The 27,845-nt window shown below is 42.3% G+C and overlaps 1 protein-coding gene across 1 annotated transcript in view; it reads left to right on the top strand.

Moving 5' to 3' along the window:
• ZNF827 (zinc finger protein 827) overlaps positions 1-23,813 on the top strand; it is a 75,837-nt gene extending 52,024 nt beyond the window's left edge. Inside the window, exons 9-14 of the mRNA XM_010023581.1 lie at positions 13,762-13,899; positions 15,409-15,580; positions 17,077-17,243; positions 20,077-20,268; positions 20,363-20,549; positions 23,400-23,813. Coding sequence (XP_010021883.1) covers positions 13,762-13,899; positions 15,409-15,580; positions 17,077-17,243; positions 20,077-20,268; positions 20,363-20,544 — 851 coding nt within the window. The 3' untranslated portion in view covers positions 20,545-20,549; positions 23,400-23,813. The remainder of the gene's footprint in view (positions 1-13,761; positions 13,900-15,408; positions 15,581-17,076; positions 17,244-20,076; positions 20,269-20,362; positions 20,550-23,399) is intronic.
• Positions 23,814-27,845: the final 4,032 nt, after the last annotated feature.

Here is a 27,845-nt window from a genome sequence, read left to right as displayed (position 1 = left end):
CTAGCCAAAGAGGTATTCATATTTCATATGTACATGGCTGTTTTAGAGCATTAAGTATGTGAAGTATCTTGAAGGGGGCCTACAGGGGTGCTGGAGAGGGCCTTATTCATCAGGGACTGTAGTGATAGGAGAAGGGTTAATGTGTTCATACTGAAACAGGAGATTTAGGTTGGATATAAGGAAGAAATTCTTTACTGTGAGGGTGGTGAGGCACTGGAACAGGTCACCCAAGGAAGTGGTGAGTGCTCCATCCCTGGCAGTGCTCCAGGCTAGGTTGGACAGGGCTTTGAGCAACCTGGTCTAGTGGAAGGTGTCCCTGCACATGGTGGGGGGGTTGGAACTAGATGGTCTTGAAGGTCTCTACCAACCCAAACCGGTCCGTGATTCTGTGGTTCCATACCACAGCACGTCATGCCCAGTATATAAACTGGGGGGAGTTACCTAGAAGGCCCAGATCGCTGCTCAGGTCAGACCGGGTATCTGTCAGCAGCTGGTGAGCAATTGTGTTGTGCATCACTTGTGTTTATTGTTTTTTCCTTTCCCTTTTTAGTTTTATATTCTTCCCCTTGTTATTTCCCTTATCATTATTATTAGTAGTAGTAGTTTTGTATTATATTTTAGTTACTGGACTGTTCTTATCTTGTGTGAGTTACATTCTTTCGATTCTCCTCCCCATCCCTCCCAGAGGAGAGGCAGGGAAGGGGGGAATGAGCGAGCGGCAGAGGCAGGGAATTGGTGTATGAGCGAGCGGCTGCGAGGTTCTCAGTTACCAGCTGGGCTTAAACCACGACAGGGGGGCTGCTGGCACTTCTGTCACCCTGGAAAATGTCCTTAGGTCTTAGGGGACTATGAAACGCACAAGGCCTGAGGATTTCTGCAAAAGTGAACAGCGGTGAAATGTTGGCATTTAAATTGTCTTTGTATAGCTTCCCAGCTATGTACCCATGGAGTTAATTAGAATAATTCACGCCTCCTTATGGTTTCTTAGCTTACATCTGCCAAAAAGCCTCTGAATTCACATTGTGGGAAATCCTCTGTTTACTTCAGGAAGGCTCTAAATGCTAGAATTTGTAAAGGAAATCTAGGGTTTAAGAGCACAATTAATTCAGGACAGCAGAATCTGTGGATTATTATTTTTGAGAGAACCACAGGATGCTTGAGGTAGGAAGTCTAGTTTCCACCCCCTTCCTCAGAGCAGAGTCAGCTTGTTGCTCAAGACTGCATCCAGTCAGGTTTTGCATATCTCCAGGGATGGAGGCTGTGGGCAGTCTCTGGGCAACCTGTGCCAGTGTTTGACCACGGTCACAGTAAAACGAGGGTTTTCTTATGTTTTAATGGCATTTCCCGTGTTTTAGTTTGTGCCATTCTTCCTTTCCACTGGGCATCACTGTGAAGACCCTGACTGCTTCCTCTTATTCTCCCCCATCAGGTATTTATACAGATTGGAAAGATCCCACCAAGCCTCCTTTTCTCCAGGCTCAACGGACCTAGCTCTCTCAGGCTCTCCTTGTATGACAGATGCTCCAATCCCTTAATCATATTTGCCGGACTTCAGACTGCTTTGAAAGTCTGAAAGAATATTTCAAGATCCTGGCAGCGGTTTCTATCCCTGTGATGTGATGCAACAGCAATTTTTATTGCCCGTATAGTTGCAGAGGAAGTGCACATGCACGTGAATTATGTAGCACATTTTTTTCCCTGTTTTATCCCATTATTAGTGCTTATGGACATGTTACTTGCTTTCAGTTTTGGTCTGAGTTATGAGTTCTGCCTCCTCAGGACATTCACTTTCTTAATGAGGAGAATGCCTGACCCCTACTGTCTTCCTGGCAGGGTGGAAGAGTGGCCCTTGGTCCTGTTGTTCATTTCTATTTGTATTTCTGTGAAATGTGCTTGTTGAAAGCAGTGTGGGAGGTAGATGCCTGCAGAACACAATGGTAGGTACTCACTAAGCCTTGCAAAGTCTGGTTCTCTCAGACCTCAAAAGCACTCATTTCATTCCTCTTCCAGTACCTGTCTGGGGTAAGATTCAACCAGATACTCTCCTTTTGTGTATGTGTATACATGTGTGCGCATGTGTATGTTTGTGTAAAAATCCATGCAGATGCATGAAAAAGAATAGTGGAGATATCCCTCTGACAAATCGAACCTGTATCACAGCTTCATAGATAGTAGGAAAATTTTTGTGACAAGAGTTGGGAGATTGATTTGAGTAACTGATCTTAGTTCCTTATCTCCAACATGCATTTCACTTTCATTCTTCACACAAAAAGAATGTCTTTTGGGCACACATTAACTGGTGTACGCTCTCTGTCTTTGCACTCTCTGGAAGACATGGGTCTGTCAGTCGTTGTGGTTGTTCTCTGAAGTCTGTTAGGAAGAGACAGATAACTGGCAAGCTGTGGAGAGTGATTCTAGGAAGGTGAGATAGTTGGGCTGCTATAGAAGTGGGCTATGCTTGGCATAGTTCTCCAAAGCAAGACAGATTTTGCAGAATTTGTTCAACATAATTCAGTGCTAAACTATGTGACAGTGGTTCTGGCTCTAGCATGGTTTTCTCTCTCTCGCATCCTGTCTTCAGATTCCCATGATCATCTGCCTGGGTGCAGCATTCTCTCGCTGTGCAACCAGCTGCCTTGACAACCGCTTTGCACTACAGACATCGAGCAGAGGGTTCCAAATTTCTGGTTCATTTAATAGGATCATAACCAACGAGGTTGCAACTGATTACAGCATTACATTTCCCTTGCAGCTTTTTCTGGGTCTGCTGTCAAACAGTTTGCAGGTAGTGCGTGTGTACTGTAGATCTGTGATACAGCGATAGAGATTATGTCCTGAGCACAGGCACACAGTCTTCGTAACAGAGTCCCTTCAGAACTGAAAATACTATTATGCAGAACAGACCATTTCGAATCAGCAAATTGCCTCTTGCTCAAACATGCACTTTGCGTTCTTAGGCTAAAACAGGACAAATGAAATGTGCAGCATTTTTGTACATGTTGTAATTTTTCTGAACCATCAGTTGAAAAATATTGGCTATTCCCACAGCAACTAAGGAGAATGTGATCAGATCGTACTGAGGAACACACAAACCTCCTTGAGAATTGGCCAGTCCCTCTCTCAATACAGCACATGCTAAACAGCATGAATTGTTACGGGCATACAGAGTTCACTTCTTTTCCTTGTGAAGTCACTGCACTAATTACTTTGCCAATTATTTACAGGACCTTCAAGATGAAAGGTGTTAATTAAAATAGACAAACAGAAAGATACACATTCAGGTCCATGTGTAATGGCTGTCTTGAAAGGCACCTGACATCTATCTGAAAATCTGTGAACCTTGTTTTATTATGGGCTGCCTTTATACAGGGTAACTTTTCCCCCTCTAATACCGTGCAGTCTTCTCATACAGGCAAAAATATTTTTTATTTCATTTGCCTTTTGTGTTTGTTCCTCCTATAAAGCAAGATCAACTTCATGGTAAAGGACAGAAGAACAAAGTACTTAGAACAAATACCTTCAGGTTTCATTCAGAATCAACCCAAACTAGACCCCATTCATTCAATCCAGCAACCCAAAAGCTGTTAAGAAATATTACCAACATCAAACCCAACACAAAGTGGCAAAAGGTAACTGTTTCACCCCGCATGCAAAAATAAAACTTAGCAATTGGGTTTTTTACCCTTTCAAACAGGGCAGGTTTTGGCATCTCTTACCATTTTTTTAATATGCTTTCTGAGTCTCTAGTAGTTATTGAAGAGCAAGTGATCTTTTCAAAAAGAAAATAGTTTTAAAGTAAATTTCTAATGCAAGTGAGGGTCAGATTTGAGAAAGGCATCCTGAGCAGCTACACTCACCCAAAGTACAGAATGAGAAATGTGGGATTTTGTCTACCTCATCTTCTACTGGCAAGTGAATTATGGACAACACAAGGTCTGGCAAGTTCTAGGGACCTGTGTTTTGATGCAGGTGACAGAAGGCAACTTGGTGAAGAGTAGCCATGAAGTGATAGAATGTGGGTTTTGGGAAAGGAAGAAGTGAAAGCAGCAAAATAACAGCAGCTGGCTTCATGAAGGACAACTGTAACCAACTTGGAGAAGAAAAGAGGGGAAACATGATAATAGTATTCAAATATGTAAAATGACAGCTTTGAGAGAAAAGAATAAACCTTGCCTATGTTCATGTGAGCAGAATAAGGAGTAACAGGCTAAGTGACAGCAGAGGAAATTTAACGTAAACACCAAGGAAAACTTTGTAGCAGTGGAGTGGTTTTGCACTGGTGCAGCTGTGACAGGAGGCTGTGGAACCTCTGTCATGGGAGGGCTCTTTTAAAAGTTAAGTTAGACAAGCAGTGTCAGGACTGATGGGTGTGTTTGGTGTGCCGCTGGTGTGCCTCTGGGCCAGGGAGAGCCAGGGTGGCCTCCTGAGGTCCCCTCCGGCTCTAATTCTGTGATAAAAATTCAGTAGCAAAGCTTCAATGGTGATTAAATAGCCTCTTGAAAGAGACTTGATAGATGAGACTTTTGGTTTATAAATACTCACCATGCTGTTTTAGACTCTGCATCTTATTCAAACCCATCTATAGTTTCATATCCTCTTTTGTCTTTCTTAATACCACAGTCTTTTGTAAAAGTGAACATCAGTCAGACTGTTTCCTGAATAGGAAACTTTTCCACATAGAAGCTCAACATGAAATAGACAGGTTTTAAAATTACTTTCTCGCTCTGCAGAAGGAATTGGAACAGATCATTCTTGACATTTTAGAGTTACCTTGGGATTCTCCAGCCCTCACCTGTCTTATCTTGTACAAGGTTGTCTTCTAAAATATTTGTCTGCCTAAGAGTAAATTCAGTGCAAAATTCATCAGGCTACTTGGACAGATAAAAAGACCATTGTTTAAAAAGTTGGTTTAAACTCTTCTTTAAAGAGTTGGGATTTTTCTTCTACAGCATGATTTCAGTCAGGGTACAAATTTGCCTTCCTGGTTGCTGGGCGTTTTAGCTGAGTTTGGGGCAGTTGTTGTGCCAGTTAGTGCCTTGCAAATCCAGCCTACGCAGGAAGTAGGTAGGAGCGTAGTGCAGAAGGAAGAAGAGGATGGTTCACAAGTAGATGCATGTGCCTGTGATAATAGAGCAGGGCAAGAGATAAATCTCTTAAAAGAGTGACTTAAGAACTTAAAGGAAATGGCAGATTCACTGCTTATCACTTGGGGAATCTGCAATAAAAGCAGTAAGTTTTCTTTCACAGCAGCAAACACGTACAGTGGAGGGTGGTACCTCTCCCTGGCACCTTGCTGAAACATGGAAAGGTGGAATTGGCCAAATGTTGGCAATTGGTTTCGTCTAGTTTTGACTCTTGCAAATTCAGCCAGCTCGGGAAGAGGGACTCAGTCTGCATTTGAGGCTTTATTTTGCGTTCTCCACTAAGGTTTTGATCACCAGCTTCCAGTTTCTGGTAGAACAGCTTTTGCTTCACTATAAAGGATGCAGAAGGCTGGGGAAAAAAAAAATAAATACAGTCTAAAGGTCAATTTGTCTTTTTTTTGTGTCTGAATCCTGGATGGGGAGTACTAGTGGTAGCCTCTGCAAAGTGCCCTGGATGTGTTACTGCCTTCTCTCTATGAAAGAAGAGCCCCTATTTCAGGTGGACTTCCAAGTAGAAATTAGCAGAGTGACAAAAATGAAATTACAAAAAGGTATATTTGTGCATTCACCACAATAGTCCTAAATGTGCACAGGTGTCTCTGCATGATTCTTAAAAGGGTTTCTTAGGAAGTGTGATTTAAGCAGAATTGTAGGAAATAAAAGGATAGAAACCTGTTGGCATTATGGAAGTTAATTAATTGTGGTTTTAAAATAAGGGCAAATTATACTTTCATAAGTTCATGTGAACCTGGTGTTGTGGCACCCAAAATAAAAGTTACAAGCAGTGTAAATGGTTGAGCTGAATGTGAGGGCCACCCTCTTGGGAGTGAATTAGAGAGAGCTTATGTAAATTCATTATGGCACATCTTACAGTTACCATGAAGATATTTTCGGAAGGATATTGTAGCATTATATTGAAACAAAATACATTGTGCAGAGGTAACAGAAAGCACATTATCAGGATTTTCTCTGACAATAGATGCAGGATTTAACTTGTATTTACAATAGTTATTATTGCTAAACAAGCGAAAATGTAAGGTTGTTGATGGAGCTCTCTGCTACTGAAAGGACTGATGGTTCCCTTGGCCAACGATGATCAGGTGAGCTTTAAAAACAGTTCTAGGGGAGTGGATTTGCTGGTGCTTCCTTTCCCTTTCTTGCTGTGTCTCAACTCCTTCGGTGAAAAAACTAAACAATTTTCCATCTGGGCATTTCATCATCTATAGTCATGAAACCAAACTGACCACCTTCACTGTGGTGACTGTAAATGATTAAGGAGCTACTGGAGCCTGTGCAGTGAGCTGCAAGAACTCTTCCATGACTACTTTTTGGCCAGTAAATTCACAGCTCAGGGCCTTACTTTGTGTATGTCAGGAGTTTTACATCGTTCTATTGTTTCCTACTGTGTAAGGAATGAAGTTACCACCAAGACAATCCTGTCTGTGCTCAATGCTAATCAGTACAGTGGATATTGCAAGTTTGGGGGCGTAGATGGTGGTGTCCAGTGTTATCCTCAACTTGATGTCATAGTGTTGTAAAAATAATCTTCAAGAAATGACTGCAACATTATTGCAGCTTCAGGGTTCCTTAAAAATCTGCAACTCCAGCTGCCTTGCACCGAATTTATATAGATTGGTCTAAGTTTTGAGCTGGAGATTTTATTTCTTCTTGTTTCTTTCTTACGTTTTGAGCTTAATGCAGATGATAAAAGCAAATCTCAAAGCTTTATAAGGCGGGTGAGGGTTATCATAAGACTCACTGTTTACTCAGAAGTCTTCTGTTGTATAAGTGAGGTTAAAATAAGTGTTAGTTTTGACGCAAAGGTTGGTAGTGGGGAGTGGCCTTGTATTTTGAAGTCAGTCTGTCCCTGCCTTTGCCCTAACTCAAGCTTTGTTTTTTCAAACTGCTTCTGACTGTTTTTGAGCAATAGTCTCAGTCCTAGCGATGAAGTGGGCTTCACTGTTTTCCCATGTTCCTCTATGGAGGCATCTTTAAAGTTTGCGTTTTATTTGTTACTACTCTTTTCAGAAGCCCCAACATCTTTATCACTTCTCAGTGACCTTTTAAAGTCTCGTTGCCTATCATTGCACATTTTGGAATATTTCTGTGCACAATATTAATGTTTCTTTTTGTGGCTCATGCAAGCTCTTTGTTGAAATATTTCCAGCTTCCATGGGTGATGTTTTTAGAAAGATCAACTTAAGCACTATGCTGCTGATACATAAATTCACTTGGGTTCTATTTTCTTCCATATCAAGAATTTAAAATTATCATTACATTGCTGCTTTTTACCATATTTCATGGTAATGTTAGGTATTTGCAAAAGCATTTGGGTAAAAAATAAGAGCATTAGTTGGTAAAGTTTTTTATTTAGCAAGGAGCCTTTCTCTGCCTCCAATGTGCAGTTGTTCTGTCCTTCAGACTGTCTGATTATGTGCAGCTTTTCAGGACTTAAGAAACAAAAAGTACGTGTTCCCCTCACAAGTGGAATGAGGGTTCTTTTATTTGAGCAATAATTTTGTGTTAATTTTTTTTTTCCTATTAGAATATTATTAAATCTCTCTGAACAACTTCTTACAGCTGTTGCATGTTGTGAATGAGAGCGTGGCTACATAGAGCCTTCCCAGGTTGGTGCAAGCTCACCACTGGCCAGCTGACCACACTCACAGGGGGGCCTGGGTTTTTCTGAACAGCTGCCCCTGAACTGATATCAGAGGGGATAGCACTGACTGCTTTTAATAGCTACATAAAGGCATTACAAAAAAACTACAGAGGGGTCAGGCAAAACAGCCTTAGATTTTAGCTGAAGCTCGAGGAGTTTAAAAAAAATAAATAAAGTAAAATAAGTTTTCTTCCTTTTGTGGGGAATATAGAAAAATCTCATGCCAAAAAAACAGTTGCTTGTCTCTGGCTAATAGTGGATGAGCCTGCTCACAGTAAAAGATACATCCTAAAATAAGACCAGACAGGTTGCTGTGACGCTGGCGGTGACAAATGAAGCCTGCAGGACCACTCAGGAGCACAGATACCTTAGATAAGGCACAAGACATACCTTACTTGGGAACTATAGTATCTGGAAGTATTCCACCGTTTATTTTAACTGACTTCCTAGAAATAAGAATTCTAGTGCTATAAATGAAACCTTCATGAAAGTAAGTTGGGAAGGGAGTAAGATACATAGTATTTGGAGTGCTCCAATTTCATGTGGTCAGTATATTTTTGAGCTTGTGAGCTTTTCGCAGGCTTTCAGCAAACAAGCTTGCAGCAGAGACTTAAATTACATATTTCATGAAAGGAGTTCTCAATTTTTAAACACAGTGTGCTTGCCAGAGGTGATAGATGAACATGTAAGTGGAAGGCTCCAAAGCAATAAAATGCATATCTGATGATGGGGACACCACAGAAAATAGAAAGACATTTTAATAATACAGATGAATGCAGACAGAAGAAGGAAAGAAAGTTTCTTTGACCAGATGTTTTTTAAAGCAGTGTTTGCACGATTGCCTGACCTGAATAACTTGTTTCTGAATAATTTCTTGAACTATTTGTCTTTTAGACAGGACAAAATAGGAACAATCTTAGAAATGGAACAAGCTTTTGTGATGTTCATACAGAGCTGCATACAGTATATTTATATTTACCTCTTGGGTAAATGGCGTACTAGAAAGATTGCAGAGGACAGGCTAGCAGCAATCCACTTCAGGCTGGTATCAGGTGACCAAAAGTTATCTGATGACTGTTTAATGTCCCAAGTCTTTCAGAGCAAAGTGAGGTGCCTTGCTGTGGGACATCTGCACTGCTGGAAACATTCATCCTCTTGCCGTGAGCTCACAGAGACTCAGTTACCTTTTCCAGCACTGTTTCTTGATCAGTTTATTCATTTGCTGATTTGGTGGAACTTTTTTAGATGCATTTTCCCATGAGAGCTTCCTTCTGCATCTTGTATTCATCACATCAAGTTTTAGCCCCTGGAGTATGAGGGTGAAGGCACTGCCCACTTCCTTCTGTCTTCTTGTGTATCAGCTATCTACCTTTTCCTGATTCATCTCCTGGTCTGAGTTTGGGCATCTCTTCCTCTTAGCCCTCAGACTCACCATAGGTGGCTGTTCTGTCACCAGATCCTCTAGACATCTAAGTTGTTTTCTTCATCGCGTTTGGTTTGCAAGCAGGACTGATTGAAAATAGCCTAACTACCACTTTCTGTTTTCTCCCTTCGCAGGATTTCTGTTAATTTCATTTTCAAAATTACTTACCTGATTTCTTCTTGACCATCTGTGTGATGTCAAACTGTATGAATAACCCAAAGTATAAATATGACCTACACTTCAGAAGAATGGAGGAATAATAAATTTTGACCTTCCTTGTAAAGACTCATCAGCACCTCTCACTTCCCCCTCTTTAAGGAATACTTACTGCAAAGGGCAGTCTATTTAATTTATATCTGTAGGATTCTCTGTGACCATACGGATCTGCCCTTGTGGATTTTGCTGCTTCTGAGGTCTGTGGAGGTGTGAAGATGAAGCAGAGAAGCAGCTGTTTAAGTGAGTTGCAGGATGTGAGAGCAGACAGTAAACCAGCAACAGTTATAAATATGAATTTTATCTTCTTTGAATAACCCTTCAGCCTACTTTTTGTTTGGTTTATTTTTTTAACTTTGACTTTTTCAATTAAATAGTGGTTTCATTCTTTCAGTTATTAGTATAGATACAAAGGTAGACATGGCACTGAACAACAGATTAAAGCATAATGTCGCATAAAACACCATGAAGCAGTAATTGAAAAATACATAAGCTAAGTAAAAGAAAGTGAGTAATCAAAGTACCACATAGCAGAGTCCACAGCCAGTCCCTGGGGAACTTTTTGTGCATGATAGCTCCTAGCAGTCACAAAGCTGATTTGGTGACTCTAGGCAGTTACTTATGTATTCAGGTCACACTTTGTTCTCCTCTTCAGTTACAGCTTCAACCAGATACGGTATCCTCTCTCAGTGTTTCTTGACAAAAGTCAGGCTAAAGGCTTTTCAGAAGGGGTGATTAATGCACTCTCCATATTGATATTACCTGTTTGAGGATAGGAGGGAAAAAAATAAAGTGAAAACTGAAAACGCATTCATGTTCAGAATTGTGCCCAGCAGTTTAGGAAGGGGGTAAATAGTGACTCTTCGCAAGCAGCTGGGCTTTGTTTGCCAGAAATTAATCTATTTGGAGAGGCAAGAGCAGCTACAGAACAGTACTTCTGCAGTTGATGTCCACCTTATCCTCACCTTGGGGAAAAATACACAAGGTGACAGTCCTGGGAGTTGTAACCCTGTCTTGGATGATCAGCTTTACACAGCTGCTCGTTATGAAGTTGGCTTGTGGGGAGTAGGGAAATGATACCAGGTGACACAGAAGGGCAGGAAAGGTGTCCATAAAGATGTATTTCAGTGTATTTCATTGAGAATTTAAGTCTTACCTTCACATAAAGACTTTAGCTCTTAAGACTTCTGCACAAAATGATTTCAAAATAATTTTATGGCTAGCTTGTAATATACTGAGTTTTAATCTTTCTATTACTTTTTAATGATGTACTGGAGAACTTGAAGGCCTTCCATTGTGCTAAGAGTATTCTGTTGTGAACTCCAGAACCTGTACAGAAAAGCAGTCTATTACTTAATAATTTTAATATTATTTTGTAATATTAATGGTTGTCATTTCCATGAACACAGAAGTTCTGGTATTTGTTGTGGAGTATTTGTTTAAAGCAGAAGTCTTGTACAGGTCTTTCTTTATTTTCTTTTTCTTTCTTTCCCTCCCCTCCTTCCTTTTAGTATAGGCATGTCATGGTGAAAGATGGATTTCTGTGGGACATCTCTCACAATTTATTATTTAAGATTAATTGGTCTCAGTCCATCTTCTTCCTGGCCACTGTGTAAGGTATTCTTAAAGGATAATGATGCTGAGTGTCTGGGTAGAGTGCTTTGGGATACATCTGTGCACAGCCACTGTTATGGTCTCAAAGTCACTGGACACACACTCACTTGGCAGAAAACACCATTCCCCACAGTTAGAGACAGAGCCCAGGGACTGAATGTGGATGTTGACTCACCTGATCCGTCAGGTCACTGTCTGGGTGTGCTCTGGGGAGATTTCTGGACCACTGTATGGACACTGAGCTCCAGTTGCTGGGCTGCAGGAAAACCCACCTTACTCCAGAGGGGAAGGTGGGTGGAAGTAGGATGTTTCCATTGGAGCTGAGAATGAAGTGCTGAGGCTCCTGTTGCGCCAGAGACCCAACTCTGGTTTCCCATGCGTAAGCTAAGCAGCTTGCTGAATAGGAAAAGCACTTTGCTATTGAGAGAAGGTTCAGTAGAAAGAGAAGAAAGAAGCCCTGTAGTTAGGACTCCAGGAGTAAATCTTTAAAGTAAACAGAAGTACTTTGAAAATACCTACAGTGTCCTCTTCTGTATCAGTGAAAAATAAGCAACTGCTTTGCAAGGGACTAGCTTAGAACAGCTCAAGATAATCAGAAAGCTGATACTTTTCCAGCTTCCCATGAGCTTCCCAGAACTGATAGCTATAAATCCACCATAGGGAAGAGGATATTATATTTCTTCCTCTTAAGAGATGAAAGAGGGCTGATGACTAATGCTGAAGTGAATTGTTAAGAGACTTACTTAATTGAGCCTGCTTGTTTGGTATGTGTCTCAATTAATTCATTCTTGTTGTGACCACATTGAAGCAACCTATGCCCTTGTGACCTTCTCTTACAATTATTACCATATCCCTCTTTAGAAGCACTGTTTTGATTATGTACTCAAAAAACTGCTAAAATATCTGTACCATTAGTACAGAGTCAGGATTTTTTCATTGTTTTTAATTCAAGGATAGTAACAAGAAGAACAGTTATTGAAGTTCGTGGAGGTCACTTACAGCACTTAGAGCATTGGGGGGGAGGACTCCTTCCTTCTTAATTTCACAAAATTACTATTTTGAATAGGCAGAACTTGTTCTCTAACAATAATTCTTTTAAGGAAAATTGTGTTGTTGGGTGGTAGCACTCAGACATGCCTCAGAATTCCTCAGGTGTGCTGAATATTGTACATTATGGGTACAATCTGTGCTGAATACTGCATATTACAGGGTCGCAGGAGAAAGTAACAGCAGCTGAAAAGGGGCTGGCAACTATGACCATCCCTCCACTTGCTGAGATTGCTGTGTGGAATCTCTGTCCCAAATAAGGCATGTTTTTATTATTGCTTAAATTAACTACACTACTTAACAGCTCTTTGCCTAAACCACAGTGAAGCCATCTGGACACCTGTCTGTGAAGGAGAGACTCTTTCAGTCAAATCTGCTGTTGGTAGGTGGTTCTGTCAGTGAGGGGTTTCCTGTGCAAGGGGGTGTTCATTCCTCAGTGCTTCATCGGATGAAGATTTTACTGGTTTGTGCCAGCCTCCATGATAGTAACTCACAGGCAGTACAATGTTTTTGTGCTCCTGTCCCCAGCTACTCTCCTCCCGTTTACCTGAAAATCCCAGACAAATGGTTTTCCTCCACCGCAGCACACACACAGCACTGGTGGAGCTGGTTCTGGGCAGCAGTCCCACAGGTGGTGTTGGGTTAGAGAGATGCTCTGCATGTGGATCTGTCGTTCCCGTCGAGTTAGGTGGTCTTTTACCAGAAGTCTTAAGCCAAGCTGGCTGTTGTATTTGGAAAGCTGCTGAGTACCCTTGCAGCTTCGTGCACCTCTTACCACAGGGGGCTCTTCTCCCCAAGGCAGCAGAACCCTTTGCAGAGAATGTTTCTGTACACAAGGCGTGCTGATACTGTTTCTCTTACTGAGCTAAGTGGCATCACTGCTATCCCTGGTCTCTATTGGCTCTCTGCTCCTTTATGTCAAGATCAAAACTGGCCATGACTCTATCCCTGAAACAATTAAAACCACTTCTTTAAAGATAATGGCTCGGTCTGGGTCTCAGTTTTTCACTGGATGGCCCTATAAGCTGCTGGGGATTCTGATGCTTGAAAACAGCAGGTGCTGGGTAGAGCTTACCATGGATGCCAGCCAGTTGTTGACATGCTGTGTCCTCTTGGTTTAATGTTTGTCTGATCAATCTTGCCTTCCCCTTCAATGTAAGACTGGCCATGTAGCAAAAATTCCTTTGTCAGTTGAAAAGGGTTGGAAATCTTCCTTCAGCCATGAATAATAATCCAGTGTAAAACATACCACCATCTCGGACCAGGCCTTCTTCATGCACCAGGCAAAGGTGGGTGATTGAAAAAGCCAAAGGAGTGGTCTCTTCACAAAAACAGAATTAGAGGTTGATGCTTTGCCCTGCTTACTCTTGACTTTCTCTCTTTACATAACTTGGTTTAACTCTCTACTTCCCCCTGTGTCTAGAACACTCCGAGTAAGTGTTCCGCTTTAGAGTACGTATGAAAGATGCTGTGTGAAAGATTAGTTTCCTTTCCATCACTGGGAGTTTCCTTTTTACATGAACTCATGTGCCAGATCGCACAGCATTTAGCCGAGGTGTTGCGTTTTATATGACACCTACAGGATTCTACTGAATGAAATCTGCAAGTCGTCAGAGTTCTTAAAATACAACTTTCTGTTGATGTGTTTTTTGGCATAGAAACAGAAAAGCTGGGGCTGGAGGCGGGAAACGGATTGCCATCTTGGAAATTTAACGACCAGCGCTTTCCCTGTGATGTGTGTGGAAAAGTGTTTGGTCGACAGCAGACTCTGTCCCGGCATCTCTCACTGCACACAGGTAAGCCAGTGCTTTGTGGCTGGTTAGAGCGCTGAGGAAGTCTGTGTGTTCGTCATGTTTTGTTTGAGTGGAGGGTGGAGAATTAGAGCAGAAGAGTGTGGGAGCCATCCTTGGCTCCCTGCACTTAGAGCAGAGCCAAGCACAAAACCAGGACAGAATGTCAGAGTGGTGTTCAGGGAGTTAACTAACCTTTCATTTCCTTACAGCCCACTTGTAATTTATCTTTACAAAACGTGTAAATTCCAGTTTGTCCAGGTTCCAGCAGGCCAGCCTGTAGTTACTAGCTGGTTAACCAAGCTTGTTAATGGAGTTCTGAAGAGAAGGCACAGCCTTTCTTACATTCACCTGATGAGCTTTTTAAGTGTCACTGAACAACAAATGATTTGGCTTTAGCGTCTCAGATCTGGTGAAACTGAAAGGATTTCATATCTGTCACTTATCTTTGCCCTCATCATCCAGTTCTAAGAGAAACGGGGCTGTTCTATCCCATACCAACTTTCTTAATCACTTCAAATCAGCTGAGACTAACAGAGTTTTTATACAGAAGATGCACCTTGTCAGCCTGCTGAGGTGCACTGCACAAAATAGGACTTGAAAGCAAGAATTTCTCAATGCAGTGCTGAAGAATATTATTGGTATAATGGCAGTGTACATCCCAGCACCTAGAAGAGCCATGCTGAAAGAGTTCAAATGCTCTGTTCCATGCTGTCTTGGTGTTTCCTTAGTCAAATAGCTGCTCTGTTGAATGCCTTTCTCCTAACACTTGTAGCATTAGATTTCAAATTTAGAGCAGCAGCTCCTTAAAGGGAAAGGTTGTAAACGCTGATGTAATGTTTGGTTATTTTAATCGGGTCTTTGCAAAATAAAGCCTGGTATGTACAAAAAATGTGTTGCCAGGATCTAGAAACGTTTAATTTAAAATTATTACATTTTAAATTAAATTGTGAAGCATCAGAAACTCATGATGGAGCTTTTTTAATTTCTTCAACTGTGAGTTGAGTGCGATTTTGTTATTAGTTTGTGTTCAGAACTGGCCTAATGATACAGTGTCCCGTTTCCTCCTCACCCTCAGATTTTAATACAAAATCCTTAATCATCAACTCTCTGTGAGTGATCACAGGGACCACCTCAACTGGACCCAAAATCAAATAAAAGATGCTAGGTAAAGGAAGTAATCGTAGATGATTGACTTCCTTCTGTACTGGCTCTTCTGCAGCTCTCAGAACAGCAGTTGCCCCAGTTTTCCAGTTTATAAAGTTTTATATTATCTGACTACAAATGGTAGAGCAAGTTAAAAAAAACCCAAACCCTAAACTACCTCCAGATTAGTTTTTTTCTGAGTAGTTGCTGTGAATTCCTCTAAGTGTCCAAAAAGTCAAGCCTCCGAAGTACCTCATTCTGAAAGCTGGTTGGAGAAGCCCAAAGAAATGCATGCTTGGTTATTGGCAGCTTTAAAAAGAGCTTGCTTCAAAGTGAAGTCTACATGTAAGATTTGCTGTTTCTTTTCAGAAGAGAGAAAGTACAAATGCCACTTGTGCCCCTATGCTGCTAAGTGCCGTGCTAATCTGAACCAGCACCTGACCATCCATTCGGTGAAGCTGGTGAGTACAGACACTGAGGACATTGTCAGCGCTGTCACTTCTGAAGGCAGCGATGGAAAGAAGCACCCTTATTACTACAGGTGAGGACCCAAATAGGGGCTGTCTACCAGGCACTGGAATCTGAATGTCTTACCTGCCTCCTAAGGACGGGGCCACCCCTCTGGTGTCACAGGGCAGAACTGTGATGAAAGTATTTGTCTTGTCCGTATCTGATTTGAGCTTAGCAGCAAAACCCAGCTGGCTGCCTCATGCTGTTTGACTTTGCTGATCACTGGGAGAGACTCGGGATTGCTGTGGGGTTGATTTTGTTAAACAGCTCTGCGAGGCAGCTGGGCTCTTAGAAATGTCTTTAACTTCTTATGCAAGGTTCATTTAAGTTTTATCTTTGGAAACATCCTATTGTGTACATGGATTCATGGCAAATCTAAAGCACTGTGCTTCCAGTTGCCTCTGACAGCTCCATTGTTTTTAGCCAAATCTATGCCATCAAATAGTAAAACGTAGTAAGAATTCTTACATCGATATACACGTTTCCACCATTTGCTAGAGGTATATACATCCAGTGACCAACATGATGAAAGAAAGAAAGAAAGAAAGAAAGAAAACCTTTAGGAGCGTTTGCCTGAAAAATTAAGAGGAATTGCCCAGATAAAATGGGTATTTGGACACTCTCCTTGTTGTACACATTGTTGTGCATTCTGCAAACTGTGATCTGCACTCCAGTGGCCAAGCAGATTACCAAATCACTCTTACTTTCAGTCAGAGTGCCAAGAGCAGATTTAATTACAAAATCATAGAAGTAAGAAATGAATGAGACCTGCTGGATTAGATTATCTAGTCCATCCTCCTTAGGAAAGCAAAGTAGTACCCTAGGGTATTTTGCTTTCGCCTTTTTAAATGTTTTTGGCTTGGTTTAAATGTTAATGGCCTAATCAAAGCAAGAGGAGGACTCTGCAAAGAAAGTTAAATTGAAGGGTCCTTTCCATTGCTTCTCAATATCCCTGTGTTTATGCACTGGCTGTGAAATCTGTATCCCTGCTAATTATTTGCATATCTGATGACTGCTGTTTTGCAGTCAAGCATAAGAAATGTTTGAACCCATTTTTACTTGCTTACACTGAAACTGCCAGGCAGTTTTGCACAAGATCCCAGTTTGGCATGGGAACCATTCCAGGGCTTGAAAATAACTCCTGGAGTGTGCAGCAAGCTCTCCGTTTGTCAGTGTATCAGCTGTACTAAACATCTTGGCAGAGCTGCAATGCCTCTTATTGCCCAAAGGAATCGGCTAGGTGATGCGCAGCATCTGGAATCTGTAGTTTTTAATTAACTTTATGATTATTTAGCGTCATTATAGCATGTACAGGATTGTTGCATTGTGCCTGCCCTTAATCACATTGGCATGGCCATCAGTTCAAAGGCAGTTCAGCAGACAAATGAATTCTGCAGTGAACATTCAACAGTGAGGAAGAAATCTGTGCAGTGAGTTTTTTCTTGCAAATTCAGGGAAGGGCAGTATGCTTCTGTTTGTGGCTTGGTTTCTAATGTTTCTTACTCTTGAATTCCCTCCTGCCTGCAGCTGTCACGTGTGTGGCTTTGAGACCGAGATGAATGTCCAGTTTGTCAGTCATATGTCCCTCCATGTGGATAAAGAGCAGTGGATGTTCTCCATTTGCTGCACAGCGTGTGATTTTGTCACCATGGAAGAGGCAGATATGAAGGCTCATGTCAACAGCAAGCACACAGGTGATGATCCCTCTCTCCCAGCTGCAGTGATCTTCTCTCTTTCTTGCTTTCTAGGTGCAACCTTCACACTTCCCATTAGCACTCTGCTTCCACTGAAATGCTTGCTAATTAAAGCCTGATCTCTCAAAGTTAAAGTGAATTGGACTCCAGCCAGGCAAATAATCTGGTAGTGCAGATCAATTTTCAAGCTTAGTGAAATAAATGAAGGACTACTTAGCCCTCATCCTTCCTATTCCCCTTATCCCCCAAATCCCCTCCCCACTGAAGTCAGCATATTTCGTTTGTTTTTCTGACTGGTTTACTATTTCATCAAAAGCCTGGTCTGACTTCAGTGGTGATGAGGTGACTTTGAGTGGTAACTGTGCATACCTGGCTGCAAGTTCGAAATACATTCTTCCGTGTGTTTGCCTCCACAGTCTATCAGTTTGGAATCTCAGGCGGATGTTTAGTTGACACTGTGATTCAGCAATACCATAAACGTAACTTTATATTAAATAACAGAACAAGTCATGTGTTCTCTCCCTGGCCCTGTTCACTTAATAGCCAGAGAGAAGAGCAATAGCAATTTTCAAACAAGCTCCATATGCTTAGTGCAACTAATGAAGTCTGGCATAATTTAAGGAGAAGAAAATTAGAATCCTTTTAATTAATTTCTCTTACAACACCAGGCAGAAACATTTTGCTGCCACAGACCTACTAGCAATTGTGTTGACAATACTGAACCTGAATTGCATCCAGCACATTTTTCCATTGCTAAATTGCTTTTCCTGTCCTACCAGGAGTAAAATTGGGAATACAGGGAGGGGTGGAGAAGGGAGAGAATAATGCAGTTGATTGTGCTCACAGATATGTAAGTTAAATGTAACTACAGAAATCACAGTGCTGGAGAGCTCTCAAGGGTTTTTATGCCAGCATAGCTCTCAGCACTACTCCCTGCTAATGTTTGCATCTAACTCCACATGTAGGAAGTCAAGGCAAATGAGAAATGCCACCTGTAGCCATGTGAAAAGCTTTTATCAGGGAAAAACCCCCTTGTTCTTCCTTCACCCAGTCAAACGAAGCCTTCAACTGGTGATTCAGCAAAATGCTTAACACGTATGGCAAGTACAGAAAGTGAAAAAATAGAATGGATTTTCTGGGTCACTCAACCCCAGTCTCTTATCCTGTGATGTTAGCAAGTCATAAAAGGACTCTTTGTGAGGATGTTGGCATATGTCTTCAAACAAGTATAATTGTTTTAAACCAACTACTTCTGTAGATAGGCAACTGCAGATTTTCCTGCATTAGAGATTAGGGACTTTTAAAGAATTTCCAGTCTGTCTTACTGATAAGCAGAATACACACACGTTGTTCTTGTGGCAGAACTGTCCTTTACCTGAAATAGCGGTCCGCCTCTTGCTCCCTCCACCTTCCTTCTTTTTTCCACTGTATTTATTCCCTTAGTATATTTATGGAGAATGACCCTCTCCCCTCTAAATGTACATTGAGCCTTTTCTGAGATGAAACACAGTTTTCTCACTGTACCAATCCCTCACTGCATATGTTCTTGTTAGAACCCCTGCTCGACATATGCAATCACAGCTGTACATGGTGAAATGAAATAAGTAGTGGTGGCAGTGTAAAACAGCAGCAGCTACTGGGAATAAATCACACAATAACGTTCTGAGATCATATTTATCTTCCTTGAAGACTCCCCTGATTGCTCATATTCATCCCATGTTCTGCTCAAATTCTTCTTTTGTTTTCCTTGGCTGTTTCCAACCTAAGCACTCCTCATTTGTAGCAAAAATTCTTGTTACTGGCCCTTCAGGTCATAACCTTGTACTCTGTGCTATTAAATTTCATTCCATTTCTATTACTCTGGTCCCCAAGGTCAGTGAATCTTTCTATATGATATCCCAGTCATCCTCCCTATTGACAGCTCAGGTCATCAGATTTCATTAGTGCATTCCTACATTTTTATCTTAGACTTAAAGGTGCCGCTCATCAGTTTAAAGTTACGCACACAGGGACTGGTGTTTGTAGAGGCCTTTGATCACATGGAGAATATGAAGTTTTAGGAAAGTTTCTTTTTAACACAGCTCTAATTAAACCAAGGCATAGGTGGGAGGTAATAATTCGTGCATTGTTGGCTCACAGCAGTTCTCATATGATAACTATTACCTCTGCTTCATTTCTAGTGTATGACAGGGCTTGGGATTTGAACTTCATGCATTTATTGCACATGCAAGGAAACGGATGGGCTTCAGTTTTAGATCCAGTTAAACAACATTTTTTAAATTAATTATCTTCAATAACATAAGATGTTATCTCTCTCTTACAATCATTAGTAAGGATGCTCCTCAGTACAGTGAGAGAGATTATTCTCCTTCACCCTTTCTCCCAGATTTAGCCATTGGACCCACATAAACAAAAAGGTGGGGGAAGTTTACCTTGGACCAGAAGGTGCTTTTGGTTTCCACACCCCAAAGCTATAGAAGCTCTGTTTTCTTTCTGAGTGACAAGTTTTTTGTTGGTTTTGAACTCTGAGCTAACCAAAGTGTTTTCTGGAGGCTTTTTCAGCCTGGTAATGAGGTAGAGTTGCACGCTTGCTTCCCACTACCATTACAGATACACTCAGTTCTAGGGTAAACTGAGAGAGATGTACTGTTGTAAACGCTAATAAAAGGAAGGAGGTGTGACTATGATTTCTTACCAGATTAATTAATCTCAAACTTGTTTATAAGCATGTTTGAATTAACTTTAAACATGTTTTCCTGAAATTTAAACCAGGATCACTGAGATTCCGTCTGATCTGCTGTACTAGTTATTGTTCTTTACTCCTGTTTTTCAGCTGAAGAGAGGAAGACACCCAGTGAATCTAACAGTCCGTCTTCATCTTCACTGTCAGCACTGAGTGACTCTGCCAACAGCAAAGAAGATGCAGATATAACTCCAAAAAACAAGGGTTCAAACAACCTGCTAGTAATTTCGGTAGTGCCTGGTAGTCAGACCTCAGTGAACACTGAAGAGAAGTCAGAGAAAGGTAAAACACTGCAAAACAAATACAGACGTGGCATCTTTTTTGCAGTCAGTCTGGCCCCAGTGTAAGGAATAAATTTTCCTGCTTTGTTTTCCAGGCTTTGAATGTGTTTTCTGTAACTTTGTCTGCAAAACAAAAAACATGTTTGAGCGCCATCTGCAAATCCACCTGATCACACGGATGTTCGAGTGTGATGTGTGCCACAAGTTCATGAAGACACCTGAGCAGTTACTGGAGCACAAGAAATGCCACACTGTCCCCACCGGTGGGCTCAAGTAAGGAAAGCAAGTACACAAACTTTTCCTGTGTTAAGCACCTCTAATACTATGGGGCTAGGACAGAAGGAAGTGAATTAGGAAGGGTCAGTTAAATGTCTGATAATCCAGATTTGGGGCTTCCTTTTATTCAGATGACCCAAGCCCAGTCCTTAGTGTAGCCTGCCATCATTACAGCAGATGGGTTACCTAGCAGCAGATGTAGCATCTACTGGTCGTAGAGCTTTAGCAAACCATGGTCCTTTCCCTTTTCAAGTCAAACAGGAGACAGCCCTCCAGAGAATGATGCAGCACTACATAGAGATGTTTGTTTGCAGACTAAGAGGGGCTTTTTCAAGGCATCAGAGCAAAGGAGAGCACACAGCACAGCCTCTATTCTGCCCCCAGCCCAAAGAAACTAACCCCTGTACCATCTCTGCAACTAGGTATGAAGTTGTAACTTTAAAGGTTATAACCTTCGTAGGCTCTAATGCAAAGTCAGTTCTCTCCAAGAATTAATAACTTGGCTGCTTTCTGCTTTAGTTTGCATGCCCCAGAATGATTACTGTTGTATAAATCAACATGTAATGAGTAATACAATCTTTTAAGAAAAGAAGCCCTTTGGCTTTGGCTAAGGTGGTGTCCTTTAAGGTCTGTTGGTGCAGAGCGCTGTTTCTAGAGAATGAGTGTGCCCTGATGTCGAAGTTGGACCCTCGAGGGAAGGAGGGACTGCTGGGGCCATATGCTTGCTCTTTGTGGGCGGGAAATGTGACAATTATGCAAGATGCACATCCCTCGTCCGTGCCTCTGCTGCCGCAGGAAAAGAGGCTGGAACCACTTCATGCCCAGGCAGGGTTCAGCACAGGGCTCCCTGCTTCTGTTGCTCTTGCTAAGCAAACTGGTGTTTCCAGTGCACTGTGACTGTCATGTGATGAGCACACCACAGTTAACGTTAGCATGAATAGCTGTATCAGTTTGCACTGCAGTTTTTGAAAACTGGTTCTGTTTGCCAGGTAGCATCTGGTCTCCAGCTCAGTAGTTCCATGAACTGGGATCTGTGGTCACTTGAGATGTGATGACTGAATCTGGGAAGATGACCAGATTGAGAAACAAGTAGTGTGCCAGAACAGCGGGATGTCTGTCTTGGACATACAGACCAGTTGTCTAAGGCACTTTGGGTTAAGCTGCACAGAATCTGTTCTATTTACCAAGGAAAAACCATGACCTATGACTCAGGCCTTCCTGACAGAATGGGTTTCTGAGTCTACAGAAGTTATTCCTGCCCAACTTAAGTAATAATTGGGTACCTTGAAACCTGCACCTAAGAAAAAGCTCTGATTTTTTTTTTTTTTTTAAGGCATCCAGAAGAGCCTGAAGAGATCTAAGTAAATTGTATTTTTCTGTCTCCTGTTTGCTGTGGGGGAAGAGGAAAAAATATGATTCCTCCTGCTCCAGGTCAAAATCTGAGATTCTGATCCAGAGAGCACCCAGCCCAGGAGAGGTATGTGTGCACAGACAGCTGAGTCCTCTTGCGATAGAGCTGATCACGTTAGCAGCCTCAGTGCCAGGCTCCCTCTCTGGATCAGAGTACTTGATGTGCATCAGGAAAAGGGTCTGGATGTTTTAGTATCCGTCTGTCCTCCCGTATTACATAATGTGCTCTTGGTTGGCAGGTAATTAATATTACACCTGTATGTGCAACCAGTTGTAGCAAGGGAAAACACACACGAAGAGAGAGGATCTCTGCTGGGGGATGGTGCAAAATGCTAGAACACAATTGGCAGACCTGCCTCGCTGTTAATGCGGATCAGCGGCAGTGGAAACACTTGTAAGACAGCAGCCAGGTGCTGTAGTTACACTCGTATTTCTTCATCTACACCTGCTCTTTCAGCTCACCAGTTAGCTGTGGAAGGGAGCGGCTTTGTTTAGCACAGCAGAGATCCCTGGCAGGTAGCTGTCCTCACCAACTTCCTCTCAGCTACGGCAAGCAAAAGCGGGTGTATTTGGGATTTGCTGGTGTCCAGGCTTGTTCAGCTCGGGCTTCCTTCCAAGCTTTCAAGCTTCCCTCCTCCAGCCTTCTAGGCCCTTCCTGGTTCAGGAACCAGGGGTGAGGCCCTTTGCCATGTCCACCCCGGTCCGGACGCTTGCCGCTGTGAGTAAGCAGAGCCCACATCCTGTTCCCACACATGAACAATTCCTGCCATGGCAGGGGCAGCTGCAGGCAAATGCTGCCAAGCACAGGCCCCCTTTGAGCATAGCTAGATCAACTCCCAGAAATGGGAATCCCTACAGATCATCCTAACAGACTGGCTTTCAGCTGCTCCTAGCAGGATACCCAGCAAGCTTATTGTTCAAGGTCACATAAGAGGAATTTCCTAAGCTTTTGCTGTACATGTGGTATTACAAGTTTATTCCATCTTTACTTAAACAGCTGCTTTCATACTCATCTGTAAACACACACTTTAAACCACTTCTTAACGGAAAAAATGGCCAAAGTGACTTCGTGCAGATACTAGGAATGTCGTTACACAGAGTACCTGTGAATCACTCACCCACTCTGCACTACCCGGCCTGCTTTGCAGAATCTTCCCCATCAAGGTAAGCCAGAAGATTAAAGGGATGCTCCTTCAGCGTGAATCAGTGTTTCCCTAGGAACGCGTGAGTGCTATTGCCATTGGATGGGCAAAACCCCTCTAAGTAGAAATGTGTCAGGGTGAGCCGAGTATTCGGAAGAGGCTCCGCAGGGAGAGCTAAGTGCCTTTTTCTCTTCTTCAGTAGGTCAGAGAGGGGTTGAGTGACAGGGTTAAACCAGGAGTGCAGGTCTTCTAGCTGAGTGACTTCTCTTTTCTGTGTCCATGCCTTTCCTTGCTGTGTTGCCAGGTGCCCATTCTGCATCTACTCCACTAACCGCCCCGCAGCGATGGAGTGCCACCTGAAGACTCACTACAAGATGGAGTACAAATGTCGGATCTGCCAGACAGTGAAAGCCAATCAGCTGGAGCTGGAGATGCACATCCGAGAACACCGCCTTGGCAACCATTACAAGTGTGACCAGTGTGGCTACCTGTCCAAGACCGCCAACAAGCTGATTGAACACGTGCGTGTCCACACTGGTGAGCGCCCTTTTCACTGTGACCAGTGCAGCTACAGCTGCAAACGCAAAGACAATCTCAACTTGCACAAGAAACTGAAGCATGCTCCGCGCCAGACTTTCAGCTGTGACGAGTGCCTGTTCAAGACTACCCACCCTTTTGTCTTCAGCCGCCATGTGAAGAAGCACCAGAACGGGGACTGCTCTGAAGAGGAGAAGAAGGGCCAGTTTTCAACCTCCAAGGAAGCCAGTCCACTCCTTCCAGTGAACAGCTCCAGAAACCTCCTGTCGCCCCTCTCAGTTATGTCTGCCTCCCAGGCTCTGCAAACAGTGGCGATGTCAGCTGCACATGGCAGCGGGGCAGAGCCAAACCTGGCAATGAAAGCCTTGGCCATCAATGGCACTTCCCTGTGCTTTGATAAATACTGGAACTCAGAGTATGCCCACCTTATTCCTTTAACAATGTTTTTCCCCAGAAACCACTACGAGCTCACATTCCATCCACCCAGACCTCAGACTGCACCGGGAGGTGCCTCCTCACCTAAACACTCCTTCCTTGCCTACCTTGGACTAACAGAAAGGGCAGAAACTGTCTGAGGGCAGTTACATTCTGTACCAAAAATACCCCAACAAACCCAGCAGGTATACATTGCTGCAAAACGTAGACCCAAGAGGTAACGAACACTTGTACTATATCATTAGTAAGGTTTAGAAAATGGCTCTGTGTGTATACTTATTGCATTGACATGAAAGCTGCTTTATTAAATCTTCAAGAGGTGACCTACTGCATACTTCTACCTTCAGAGGCATGTTCCCAGTACTCTTATCTAAGAAACTATTTTGTCTTGTTAAGCTGAAAAAAAAAAAGAGTGTCCTTAATGGCAATCAGCACTTGTAAGATTACATATTGATGCATTTTATTTTGGGGCTTGGTGTGCGTGCGGGTGTGTGGAAGAGAGTCTGCCTGTAGCGTGCCATGACATTGCTTTTGCACATCCCTTGTACTGGCTTATTTATTTATTATTCTTTTCCCCTTTTCACACACATGCTTCCTCCCTTCCCTCCCGCCTCTCCCTGAACTGCAGGGTTGTGGAAGGAGTAACAACACTTGGTTCAGGGCGGGTTGGTCTATTATTTCAGTGCTGTTTGCAGCTTCCTTCAGTTGTTTGATGCCTTGTGCTCACTCAGTTGTCAAGGTTTGAGGACTTGGGGTAAAACTGAGGAGGAAAAAGTTGCTTTCAGCACTGCAGGATCAGAGCATGACAATGAAACGTGTGTGTATGTACGTGCACGCAGACACAGTGTGCGCAGTCTATGCGCTCACACAGCAGGCCCGATTGTTACACAAGTGTAACAAACACCCACCTCTGGGCCATAGCATACATCTTTTGTTTTAAAAGGGCATATAAATATTATATATATATACTGTATTATGCAGTGGTTACCTTTTAGTTTGCAGAAACAACTTGTAACTAGAATCCTATGGTGGAAAAAAAGAAAATCCAGCAAGGGGATTAAAAAAGGGTATGGACAAATTCTGGGTATAAATACTCAGACTAAAAAAAAAAGGCAGTTTTGCACAGTGCTTTAGTCTTGCACTAGTTTGTTTCTCACTTGCAAAAAAGAAAAGAAAAGAAAAAATCCCAGATGTGGGCTGAAGGTAAGATGACTGTTCATTTGAAAAGGTACCAGTAACTTTGAAATATAAAGCTATAAAAAGATGCTGTTTGAACCACACAGTTCTCTTTTATACCCTCAGTATTTCAACTGTACTTGCAAATTCTACAGTCCTGTTGCTACCCTCCGTGTTATTAGTAATACTTTATTGCTTTTTGTTAATGGCAGAGAGAGTGGACGCTGCTAGGAGGCTAACTTTATACTTATTTAACACTCCTACTCATGGTCATTAAAATGACATGTTGTATGTAGCACTTTATCACAGGAAGAAGCAAACGCAGATTGGTTGTATAACCATTGTTAATCACAAAATGCCAGGAGTGATCTTAATTTCTGAGAAACTAACTGACTGTACATGGGTTTGTGTTTCTTAGACAGCTGAATATCCAGGAAGGAAGATCAGGATTAAAAATACTCTGCATTAAAAGTGGAAGTGTAAAATAGGAAACATTTCAAAATTATCAGGTGACTTACAGGAACGCTGTCTGACTGGACTGTTGTTTTCCATGGCATCTCTGGGATTCACATGTCACCGTCTTTTCACCAGGAATTAGAAATGGTCTGACCTGGCTTGTGTCAGTCCCCTCTGTCCCTTGGCCAAGCTGCTCTCGGAGGTACCCTGAGTCACCTCTAACACACCATCCACTCACCCTCATGCTGTCCTGGAGGAACAGCCTTCTGCAGGCTGTTGCGGCATAGGGGCATCCAACAGGCCAACCCCCTTGTTCGTGACAGCACAAAAGCAAGGCCCCAGTTCAGGAAGGCATTTCTGGTCCACAAGGGCTCTTAGCTGAATGCTCAACTAGAAACAGAACTCAATCTTCATTAGTTTATACATGAAGCTTGTGTAGAAAAACTTTTTTGATGCAAAACTCATCATTTAACCTATCTGCAAGATTCCTACATTTGTTTTGCACTGAGATGGCCAAACATTCTCCACTGTCATGACCAAACTCTTCCTGTTTGGGGAGGACACCCTAATCTGTGCACTCCTCTTAACATACTGGAAGCTACTTACAAGGGGGAAATATCCCAAACAGTAGGAGGTCAGCATTTGGAATTATTAATTGAAGGACAGAGAAGTCCCACCATTTTGTTTACATTCCAGCAGGCAGTTTTGGTTCTACCGAGCATGTGGCAGTTCTCTCTGTCTCCGCAGCCATCTGTTCCAAGGTATGTACAAATGTCTGTAAGCAACCTACCTAACTCAGGGCCCTGTTTGCCATGCTTTACTCCATCAGAACTCCTGATAACACACACACCCCCCCCCATAGTACAGACAAAACAGAAAATGCTGGGTTAGTAAATAGGCAAAGCATAAAAAATTGAGTGACTTGCCAGCATGAAATGTGCAGTCTGCATCCAGAAACTATACCTGGTCTTTGAAATGCAACCAGTGCGTAGATCTCTGACCCCACCACAGATGAGCAACCACTTCCACATCAAACAGCTTATTTTCCAAACCAGCAGGCAAAGTATCAACGTAGGAATATTAGTAGGACACTTTATGTAAGCCGAACAGCAGTTTAAACAGGGCTGGAACTTCCAAGAATGAGCTGTCAGCATGCAACGATGTTCGCTGTACCAGTATCTGATATAGTAATGTTTAATGTACCTGGGAATTTGTTTAGCACTTTGGAAAGGATAAATTAATTCTTTCTGGCAAGTTATAGAAGTTTTCTCTGTAAGGAAAAGTGTGTGAGGAGGTTTTTATTTTTTTAAGGAAAAAAAAAAAACAAACAGTATTTATCAGAGCTCCTGCATATTAAAACAATTGGTTTGCAGTTAAAGGCTGAAGAATGTTCTCCAGAGGTTCCTCCCACCAACTAATGACCAACGGTTCTGATCAATTCCCCCCCACCATGAAGGTAATTTCATACTAGTTTTCACTATGCATTCTTTAAGGAAAGCTAACATGGTTTTCCATTCGGTAATTCAGTTAAAGTTCTCAGCACTTTCTTCTGTCTTTTTTTTTTTACTTGTTGTATTATGTTCAACTATCATTCTGTCAAGGTTTGTGTACATTAATAAAAATTTGTATTGTATAAAGCTTTTTGCATTATAAGGCTGTACAGGGTCATTTTGACAGTAACTGGTATATTTCTTTGCATCTTACGTTGCATTGCCAATTTCTAGTGTATCCAGTTTGGAAGTACAATATACTCTAATTAAAAAGGTTGGCTATACGCTGGTTTGATTTTTGGTTTTCCTTCCTCTCTTTTTTCACCTTCAATAGGTTTAGGCTTGATTTGGGGTGGGGGGGGAAGGATTCTTCAAGACAAGAAGGTACGAAGTAAAAAAAGAAGGTGTTATCAGTGGTTGAAACTGAAAAGGAAAGCTTCGGTTCTTACTGCTCGTGAAGAAATACAGCACATGCTCCTGGGACGGCTACTGGACTTCTGTCTGTCCTCCTTCTCTCATACCGGTTCTGCAAGGGGGATAATGCCTCTCCTGAGGAGCCTGCTCAGCCATGAGGATGATGGCGTTCTCTGGCCATGCCCTCCTCAGCCCTACAGTTCAAGTGTCAGATCCTTACCCAGCAGTTTGGTGAGCCTGGC

This window comes from Nestor notabilis, unplaced genomic scaffold, assembly GCF_000696875.1.
Source record: "Nestor notabilis isolate BGI_N333 unplaced genomic scaffold, ASM69687v1 scaffold11271, whole genome shotgun sequence".
Lineage (NCBI taxonomy): Eukaryota > Metazoa > Chordata > Aves > Psittaciformes > Psittacidae > Nestor > Nestor notabilis.
The sequence above is the reverse complement of the archived record's forward strand: the minus strand, read 5'-3'. Positions and strand labels throughout refer to the sequence as shown.